Source organism: Chelonia mydas, unplaced genomic scaffold, assembly GCF_015237465.2.
Source record: "Chelonia mydas isolate rCheMyd1 unplaced genomic scaffold, rCheMyd1.pri.v2 scaffold_61_arrow_ctg1, whole genome shotgun sequence".
Classification (NCBI taxonomy): Eukaryota; Metazoa; Chordata; order Testudines; family Cheloniidae; genus Chelonia; species Chelonia mydas.
Window position 1 is genome coordinate 143,697 of NW_025111272.1, and position 10,581 is coordinate 154,277.

Consider the following 10,581-nt stretch of genomic DNA (forward strand, 5'->3'; position numbering starts at 1 on the left):
AACCCGCCAGCCCCCACTCCCCTCCCAGAGCCAGGGAGAGAACCCAGGAGTCCTGGCTCCCTCCTCCCCCCCGCCCCCGCTGGGTCAGAATTGTGTTGAGTGTATGTCGCAGAGGCTTTGTGTGTAGCTGTGTGTCTGGCTGTTGGCCGTTCTGTGTGTGTCCGTGTGGGGTCGAGGCGTGCAGTGGGTGGGGTTGCGTGGTTTGGAGCGCGCGGAGGGGCGTGTGTGTACCCGTGAGGCGAGCGGACGGCTGTCTGGGGGGGGGCGTACGGGGCCGCGGGCCAGTGTGACTCTGAGCGTGTGTGTGTGTGTGTGCACAGCAGGGGAGGGGTGTCTTTGGCACGTATGAGGAACACGCAGCCTGCGTGTGTGTGTGTATCCGTGCAGACAGCTTGTGTGTGCATCTGCGGGCTGCGTGGTGCGCTCCAGCGCCCGGGTGTCGGTAGCCCAGGGCGGGGTACCGGGTTGTGTTTAGTTCAGACACAGCCCACACCCGCCTCAGCTTCTCTCCCCCACCCCCCTTCCCCTCTCTTCCCAGCTGACCCCCCGGTGCCCCTGCCGGGTTGATTTATGGCAACACATTACACGGTGGATGCAGCACAAATGATTTGCCTCCTGGCAGCGAGCAAAGGGTCGGTGGCGCTGCGTGTGTGTGTGTGGGGTCCCGGAGCGAGGGATCCACCCTTGGAAGACACCCCCGTGCAAGGCAGGGACATGGGGCGGGGAATCACCAGGAGGAGACCTGGCAGGACTGATTTGGGTTTCACCGGCACAGCCCCTCCCCCCCGGGGCAGGTTATACTAGGATGATGGTGGAAACTGGCCCACCGAATCCCCTGCCCCCATCTGGGCTCCCACCACAGACTCCTGCCCCACAGGGGGGCGTGCACGAGACCCTCCCACCGGCCTTTCGCCAGCTGGGAAACAGGAACATGGAGCGTTGGGCCTGGCTTGTCTCATGCCTGGGGAGAGAACCCAGGAGTCCTGGCTCCCAGCCCCCCCTGCTGTAACCCACCAGCCCCCATTCCACTCCCAGAGTTGGGGACAGAACCCAGGTGTCCTGGCCCCGAGCCCCCACGGGCCGCTGGAGTGAGTCAAACGCGAAGGGACGTCTTAATGGGCCGGGTTTATATAATTCATATCCCAGCACCTGGCCTAAATGGAAGTGCTCTGGCCCATCCTGCAACGCAGCCGGTTGTGTGTGTGGCATGCTTGTCCACGTGTGTTCTCCGTGTGTGCACGCCCGTCCGCATGCTCTGTGCGCACACGTGTGTGTGTATTCCCCCCCTTCCTTTCTCTTCCCCCCTGCCCCCGCGATGCCCGATTGCACCCGGCCACGCTGTAATTCCACTAAGTGCTTGCGTCACCTTGGCCGCCCCAGTGCCTGGCCCTGCTCCAGGCCCCCCCTCGCCCTCCCAGCCTCGCCCCAGTGCCCCGGCCTCGGCCCCCAGGATCTGTGGGCTGGGAGTGAGGGGCACTGACAAAGCTGGGGGGGCAGGGCTGGGCTATCAGGGGGCTGCGGGTTGGGAGTGAGGGGCACCGGCAGTGAATTTCCCTGGATAATGATCCATCCTCTCATTTCATAGCAGCGGGCTCCTAAACGCCCCTGGAGCTCCCCCATCCAGCTGCGCTCCCACAATGCCCTGCGCCCTTTAATGCATGCAAATTTATGTAAATGACTTTAATTTATGTTAATGTGCCCATGCTGCCTGGCAGTGCAAAGGGTTAGTGGCTGGGAGAGGGGGAGAAAAATCACTGGGGCTCCCACCGCCCAGCTCCGCAAATGGGATTCAGCGAGGGATAGAAATCACAGGAGGGGTGTGGGACCCCACAGGTTGGGCTAGCAGGGCCTGTGGGTCAGGAGTGGGGGGCACCGGCAGGGCTGGGCTAGCAGGGGGCTGCGGGTCGGGAGTGGGGGGCACGGGCAGGGCTGGGGCGGGGGTGGGGCAGCTCCCGGACTCCTGGGTCACTGCGGAGCACGTGGGGCTTGGCTGGTGGCCACGAACGCCTCCGTTGCCAGCAGCAAGGACGCGGGAGGAGAACGAGGTGCTGGCCCAGGGCCAAGGTGGCACCGGGCCCAGCGGGGCCTTATAGTAACCGCGGGGAGTGGGGGCGGGGGAGGGGGGGAAAGCAGAGGGGCGGGGGGGTGAGAAATGCTGCGGATGCAGCAGGAGGTTGGGGTGGGGGCGGGCGGGGAGGAGGCGGTTCTGGAATTGAAGCCGGGCCTCACAGTCCCAATATGGACCCTTCCCTGTGCCCTTTGCCCTCTAGGGGGTGCCGGCTCCCATCTGGCCCCAGGGCAGCGACTGCCTGGCTCGGGGGGCCGGGGAATGGAGACTCAGGGTTCAGGGGGAGACGGTGCCCCCCCTTCCCGATAGGAAAGCGCGAACCTCCCAAAATATTCGGGGGGGGGGGGAGTCTCCCCTCGGGCCCTGAAAGCGAAATGAGGTCGACTTTGACCCAGGTGGAGGGCGGGGATGGCCGGAAAGGGGCTGCGGAAAGAGGGAACGGAAGAAGACGGGAAGAAAGGGAAAGAAAGGAAGAACGAGGCAATGGAGGGAAAGGCCGAAGGGCAGGAGAAGAGCGAGCAGCGGGAGGGTTTTATTACACTTCTGCCCCCTGGGGCCCCGCCACCCGGACTCCTGGGTCCAATCCCTTGGGTTCGGGACCCCTCTCCCCTCCCCATCCTGGTCAGCCACAATGGGGCTTGGGCTGGTTCCCCGATATCATGGCAGCTCCTGCCCCTCATGGACCCCCCTGCCCGGAGAATCCCCGGGACTGGTCTAGCCAAGGGGAAACGGTGCGTTGTGGGCAGCGGGGGGAGGGGGGCCCTAAAGCCCGATATAGACCGGTCCATATAAACGCCGCCAGGTTTGAAACCCAAATTACAGCTGAAATTGATTGATTTCATTGATTTCATCAGTGGCGGTTTCGACCAACAGGGGATTAGGGAGAGAACCCAGGAGTTCTGCCTCCCAGCCCCCCCTGCTCTAACCATTAGCCTCCACTCCCCTCCCAGAGCCAGGGAGAGAACCCAGGCGTCCTGGCTCCCAGCCCCTGCTCCCATCAGACCCCAATCCCTTCCCAGAGCCGGGGAGTCCTGAGCTCCATTGACCCTGATCTTGCAGTAGCAGAGAGAGGAACGGGGCCCGCTCTAGCCCCATATAGACCAGCCCATATAAAACATCAGTGTGACTGAAAACCAACAACACCACACAGCATGTACATCTCTGAGGGAATGGCGTGACATCAATACATGTTTCATCCAATGGGGCGCAATAAAGTCCTATATGGACCAGTCCATATTGACCCGACTGTGGTTTTAAACCCAAGAATCAGTGGGGTTTATTTATCTGAGGAAGAGAACACTCTTCGTGCTCATTGGAGGGTGGGGTGGGGGGTGGGCATTATTACCCAATATTGACCAGTCCATATAAACATCTAACCTGGGCCAAAACACCCCCCTTATCACCTCCCCTGAGTGGTGGTTCATAAATAATATTGGTTCATGGTGCCACTGCAAGGAAAGACTGTCAATATATGCCATATATTGCATGACGGACCGGTCATAGTGCCCCCTGCTGTTAGCACCAGGCATTGCAAGGAAAGATGGGCAAAATATGCATTATATTGCATGATCGGACCTGTTACTCTGCCCCCTGCTGTTGGCACCCGGAATTGCAAGGAAAGCTGGACAATATATGCCATATATTGCACAATCGACCTCTCACAGCGCCCCCTGTTGTTAGCACCAGGCATTGCAGCCTGGGCACGAGCAGGAAATAGGCCAAGCATTGTACCGCACCTGTAACCAGGCCGTTACAGCGCTATAGGGCCCACGCTCCCCTCCCCAGCTCCCCGCGCGCCCGCCCCACCCCCCCGGATATCACTCACCTGGTGTTTTTTCCAGCCGGCCTTTCCGCCCGCCGCAGAGCCGGACTTTGGAGATTAAAATGAGGAGCTGCTTCTGGCAGAGGGACTTGGTGCCGCGGGGACAGACCTTCCTCTGGGCGGCCACGGGCCGGCTGGCGACGGGTTCCCGGATCTCCCGTTTCTGCCGGATCAAAGAGCTGGCCAGGGCCGCCATGGTCCCCCGCCGGCCGGTGTCCCGCTCGCCGGTTTCACGCCGTGCTCATCCCCCGGAAGAGCCAAGCCATGGGAGGGGGGGATTATACCCACCCCCCCTCTCCCCACCGAGGTTAATCCGGCTAGGGCCGAATTTAGCCCCGGGGGTCGCTGGTTTCTTTCTCCCCTTTCCAGCAGATCGGCCGAGGGCGTGCGGGAAGGCGGGGGGACGGGGGACACGAAGCGGGTAATAAATCCAAGCGTCTCCCCGCCTCCCTGCCCCAACCAGGGGTAGTCACTTCTTTTTTGGTCCCGGTGCAAATTTCTTGCTCAAGGTACAGTCAAGGTCCGGGGACGGGAGAACAGAACCCCGCTCGGCCTTGGCAAAATCGATTCCCTTCCAAAGCGACCGGCGGTCCGGATTTGGGCCCCCCCCCCCCCCGGTCTCCCGCCGTCCAAACCTGCTGCCCCCCGCACAGATATTTCCAGGAGCGCGGCGCGAGGCCGCCCGGAGAAATCAGCGCGGACGCGGGCTCCGAAAATCACGCACCGCCCCGGAGCTGGGTCGGCACCAGAAATTAACGAGCTGGTGGAGAGAAAGACGGGGCGAGATTCCTGGAGATCGAACTTCTTTTATTCCTCCCTCCGCCGGGCTGCGGAGAAAGGGGGCTGGTGGGTGCCCCCCCCCCAGACACACACACACACACACACACACACAGAGCGTGCTACACAATCCTGGTTGTCCTTCAGCCGGCGAGGTTAATTCGTGGATGGCTCTGTGTGTGGAGAAGCGGCGAAGCGGAGGGGAGGGATGGAGGGATGGGAGAAGGGCGGGGATGGAGAGAGAGAGAAAGGGATGGAGAAAGAAAACACACACACACATACACACACAATGTCACATGGGAACCTGTGGGTCCCCCCCTGCCCACACTTGGGGAACCTACAGCTGGTGGGGGCGGGAGGGGAATTCCCCATGCCTTGCCTGCCCCAAAGAATGGCTCAATTCCAGGGCCCCCCCAGACCAGTTTAGCACTGGGGGGCCCCATCCCCTAGTCTAGCTGAGTCCTGGGGACCCCCTGAGCTTCTCCCTCAAAGCTAGCTCAGTATTGGGGGACCCGCTTCCCACCACCCTAGTATTTGGGGATCCCTCCCCTAGGCTAGCTCAGTATTGGGGAACCCCCTTCCCACCACCCTAATATTGGGGGATCCCCTCCCCTAGGCTAGCTCAGGATTGGGGCGCCCTCCGTTTCTCCCCCTCAAAGCTAGCACAGTTCCAGTCTAGAAGAGGGGGGCCGCTCGACCCCCCAGGCTGGCTGAGGCCAGGGGACCCCCGTGGCCTCCCCACAGAGATGAGAAGGGAAAGGGGTGTCTGAAGCGGGGTGATGGGGGACCCCCCAAACAGCCATGGCTCCCTGCCCCCCCCCGTTCAGCAGGAAATGACAGTAGAATGATTGGGGTTCCCCCTGCTCTAGGAAGCAGGAAGGGGGAGCTCCAGGTTTTGGGGAGTCTGCGTTCACCCCACAAAAAAATAGCCAATGCACCCAAACAGTCTAGCAGAGGAATTTCGGGGCTGGGGGAATCCCTGAGCTCCCCCCACAACTGTAGGGTCGGAAGCCAGTTACCCCCCAACCTTTCCCACCTGCTCATATTTGGGGGTGTTTGTCCTGCCCTGAAGAAGGCAGGATTGAGGGGGGCTGAGGTGCTAGCCCAGCCCTGGGCTCCCCCCAGCTCTGCCGGTGCCCCTCACTCCCGACCCGCAGCCCCCCCCCCCCCAGATGGCTCTTTGCGGCTGTGGGCTGTGATGGGGGGGGGTCGCTCACTCCAGGGGGACCCTGGGGCTTAGAGCAGGGCCAGGGGGCCCATCTCAGAAAGAACCCCAAAGGTGACCGGAGGAGGTGGGGGGCTGAAGCAGGGAGCCTCTGACAGACCCCCCCCACGGGAAAGTTTTACTCCAGTCCCTGGGTGGTGCAGCGAGATGGGGCGGGAATTATTCAGCCCCCCCCCCACACCTCCCCAACCCACCCCGCTCGCCTCTCCCACTCCTCCCTCCCCCGCTCATTAAATCTCCTCGCTCCAGCGGCCGGGGGGGGACATGGCTGGTGACACAGGCCGGTCTCCCCCCCCGCCCCCCGCCCGAGCCCCGGCGGCGAAGGGTGACATTTGCCGGGTTCGCTCGGCTGCTGCCTGGCTGGAAAAACCCCCCCGGGCGGCGGGAAGGGGGGGCGTGGGGGGGGGGGGGCGGCTCACGCGCTATTGGCAGGAGTTGGCCCCAGAGGCAGGGAGAGAACCCAGGCGTCCTGGCACCCAGCCCCCCCTGCTCTAACCACCAGCCCCCACTCCCCTCCCAGAGCCAGAGAGAGAACCCAGGAGTCCTGGCTCCCAGCCCCCCTGCTCTAACCCAGCAGCCCCCACTCCCCTCCCAGAGCCAGGGAGAGAACCCAGGAGTCCTGGCTCCCAGCCCCCCTGCTCTAACCCACCAGCCCCTGCTCCCCTCCCAGAGCCAGAGGGAGAGAACCCAGGAGTCCTAGCTTCCAGACCCCCTGCTCTAACCCACCTGCCCCCACTCCTCTCCCAGAGCTGGGGAGAGAACCCAGGAGTCCTGGCTCCCAGCCCCCCCCTGCTCAAACCTACCAGCCCCCACTCCCCTCCCAGACCCGGGGAGAGAACCCAGGAGTCCTGGCTCCCCGCCCCCTCCACTGAGGCAGTATCTAGCATCTTGTTGAGCAGGGCTCCAGGGGCCGGGGGGGGGGGCGGGGGGGCAACACGGAAAGACGGGGGAGGAGGAAGGAGCTGTGGGGGGGGCGCACATGGGGGGGGAGGGGAAGAGGAATAGAGGGAGGTGGGAAACTGAGGGGAGGGGGGAGATCGGGGAGGCAGCGGGGGGGGGGGAGGCGCAGAAGGGGGGGGCGCATCGCTCCGCTGGTTGGCGAGGACGGGCGCTCAAGGTTGTATTTTGCAGCGGTATTTTTAGCCACCTGCCGGCACTGGCAGAGCAGCGCGGAGGGGGGGGGGGCGGTTGCGGGGGGGGCGGGCAGCGCCAGCTCGGTGTGGGAGGGGGGCGTCAGTTGGGGTGTCACATCCTGAGAAAAGGGGGATCGAGAGGTCGCAGCTGGGCGGCTTGGCCCCTGGGGGAAACCGAGTCACAGAGCAGCCAAAGAACCCAGGAGTCCTGGCTCCCAGCCCCCCCTGCTCTAACCCACCAGCCCCCGCTCCCCTCCCAGAGCTGAGGAGAGAACCCAGGCGTCCGGGGCAGAGGCAATCGCTGGGCGCACCCCTTGCATCAAATTTTCATCAGCCTCACTCTGCACCCACAGGGCTCCATGCCATTGCCAGCTGGCCAGGGCCCCGCCCCAGAGGTGGCCGCATCTCGGCACTGGGCAAGGGGTCCTTGGGTCACCGGCCGCCCCGCCCCAGAGGTGGGCGCATCTCAGCGCCGGGCGAGGGGTCCCCGGGTCACCTGCCCCCCCGCTCCAGAGGTGGTCCCTCCCCTTGGCCCAACTGGTGGCGATGGGGGTAGATCGGGGTTAACTGTCCCGCTAGGGGTGTCTGGGGCTGGATTGGTGCTGGGAAATGACACACACAACCCTGCCTTGTCACCCCAGATAACACACACACGCTGAGATGCGGCCACCTCTGGGGCAGGGCAGCTGGTGACCCAGGGACCCCTTGCCCAGTGCCGAGATGCGGCCACCTCTGGGGCAGGGCAGCTGGTTACCCGGGGACCCCTCGCCGGGCGCTGAGATGCAGCCAGCTCTGGGGCAGGGCAGTTGGTGACCCAGGGATCCCTTGCCTGGCGCCGAGATGCGTCCACCTCTGGAGCTGGGTGGCTGGTGACCCAAGGACCCCTTCCCCAGGGCCGAGATGCGGCCACCTCTGGGGCGGGGCAGGGCGGCTGGTTACCCGGGGACCCCTCGCCCGGCGCTGAGATGCGCCCACCTCTGGGGCGCTGTTTAACAGCGATATTTGCCAAGTACAGGAACCGAAGCAGAACCCGGCCTGGGCCGGGCCGGGGATTTCAGGACAAAGGGCGGCACCGCCCCCCCGCAGGGATTCTGCCCGGACGCCGGGGTTCAGGGCCCGACTTTCCGGAGAAAATCCAGATGGGCTTTAGCGATTATGGGTGAAAAGTGCGATTGAGGATGACAACTCAATGAGCCTCACCGCTCCGGCCCGGGGGGCGTGTGTGTGTGGAAAGGCGGAGAGCGCCCCCTGCCAGGCCCCTCCGTTGGGGGAGGAGGGGGAGCCTTGAAACCGACCTTTCTGGCTCCGTCTTGAAACCGGAGCTAATTGGTATCCTGATCTGCATATGCAAATTCGGCCGCTTCATTGCCCAAGCAGGAGAGAGGCAAGGCCGGAAGCTATAAGGGGATCAGGGTCTTAATCCACCCCTGCCCCCCCCCCACTGGCTTCACCCTGATTGCCAGGCTATGGGCGCTGGGGCTTATGGGATAGTGGGAGACTCAGGGCTCTGCCGGTGCCCCTCACTCCTGACCCACAGCCCCTGCTAGCCCAGCCCTGCCCCCCCCGACCCCCACACCCGGCAGGGGGGCAGCGTAATACACCGGCCCACCCAGTGCCTTCCAATTTACTTTTTATTATCTACAAAAAAGGAAACATCTCGTTCCCGCGCAGGCCTGGGGGGCCCAGATGGGGAGACGCAGCTGGCACCCCAATTCCCAGAGATACCCCCTCATGCCCCCCACTCATCAGCCCATCCCTTTCGTCAGGGACAACACACACCCCGCTGTCCCCCAAAAGGACAGAGGGACGAAGAACTACCCGGAAAATCACTGGCCTTCCCGCAAGCCCCCTTCTACGAAATCGCTCTGGGCCCCCACATTTAACGGGAGGGGGGGGCACTTGACCGGGGCTGCAGCCTAGCCTATGCCGCTAAACTCCAGAGAACCCCAAACTTTTCAGGGGCACAGCCCAGCTGTTCACCTCCACAGTAGTGATTTTGGGGGCCCAGTGGAAAGATTCAATAGCCCCTCATTTGGGGGTTCACTGCCCATGGGTACCCAACGCCCCAATTTTCCAGCCGCAAACGCTCCCCCACAAAAGAGGGGATCAAACTCTCAGCAGAAACACCCCAGCTGATATTTTGGGGCTCACAGGCCACTGAAAAGAACTGAATGCATCCGACCCCCTATAATTCTGGGGCCCCCTGTCCGATTTCCCATGCCAGCTCCGCGCAAAAATATCGAGGTTCCCCCATCGACAGCTCCACATGTTACAAGACCCCCCCCCCGGGTCTGATACTCACCCCAAAAATGCTGTCACCCCTGTAATCAAATAGATCCAAAGGCCCCTGACAATACCTTCATTTTGGGGTTTCTCTTGGATCAGTTCCCCCCTCCCCCAATTCGGACTGTTTTTGGCACATTTAAATGGCACCAAAACATACATATATATATATATATATATATGTGTATGAGTACCACGTTAAAGTCTTTGTAGCCCTGAGCTGTCTGGAAACGTGGATTTCATGACAGGAGGAGCCAGGAACCTCCAAACCCCAAGAGAGTGGGAATACAGAGAACCCAGGAGTCTGGCTCCCAGTCCCCTACTGCTCTAACCGACTAGACCTCCCCTCCCAGCCACCGGGGAGAGGCCAGGAGTCCTGGCGCAATGCCCCCTGCTCTAACCACCAGACCCACTCCCTCCCAGGCCGGGGAGAGAACCCAGGAGTCCTGGCGCCAGCCCACCTGCTCTAACCCCTAGACCCCACTCCCCTCCCAGAGCAGAGGAGACGATTTGACACCCCACCCCTACTCCTCAGCTGTGGCCCCCGCGTCCAGCCCCCTGCCCAACTGGTGGCCATCTTGACCCTCTCCACTGCTTCCCGCAGGTGCCCCGCCGGGTCCCCCTGACGGCAGCCACCGCGCGGGCCAGGCCCGCTCCGGGACCCCGCCAGCCTGTCGCAGCCGGGCAGGAAGTAGTGGGGACCGCCCCGGCCCGAGGCCGGCGGCCATGTCGTCCAGCAGGCCCAGCAAGGCAATGGGCGCGTTCTCTCCCCGGCCCAGGTAGCGGGCGGGCAAGCGCTCGCAGGCCAGAGCACCAGGGTCCAGAGGTGGTAGGGCCCGACCCGCGCGCCCAGGCCCCGCCGGGGCGGCCCGGGCGGCCCGGTAGGCCTGGAGCAGCGGGGGCGGCACGGCCTTCTTGAGATGGAGCTCGCTCCGGGAGAAGGACAGACGCCAAGCGAGGCCCGAGGCCTCCACCGGGCCCGAGGCCTCACGCCCGGCCGGCCCGAGGCCTCCACCGGGCCCGAGGCCTCACGGGCCGGCCCTCACGGGCCCGGGCCCGAGGCCTCACGCCGCCGGGCCCGAGGCCTCCACCGGGCCCGAGGCCTCACGTCCAAGCCGGCCCGAGGCTCCACCGGGCCCGAGGCCTCACGTCCAGCCGGGCCCGAGGCCTCCACGGGCCCAGGCCTCACGTCCAGCCGGGCCCGAGGCCTCCACCGGCCCGAGGCTCACGCCAAGCCGGGCCGAGGCCTCCACCGGGCCCGAGGCCTCACGCC

General features: G+C 63.9%; 1 protein-coding gene across 1 annotated transcript in view; it reads right to left on the minus strand.

The window, feature by feature from the left end:
• Window positions 1-10,581, minus strand: part of FGF11 (fibroblast growth factor 11) — a 25,753-nt gene that overhangs the window by 10,017 nt on the left and 5,155 nt on the right. The window contains exon 1 of the mRNA XM_037888792.2: window positions 3,894-5,066. Within this exon, the coding sequence (XP_037744720.1) occupies window positions 3,894-4,086 (193 nt within the window). The 5' untranslated portion in view covers window positions 4,087-5,066. Of the gene's footprint in view, window positions 1-3,893 lie in introns of the transcript that reaches the window.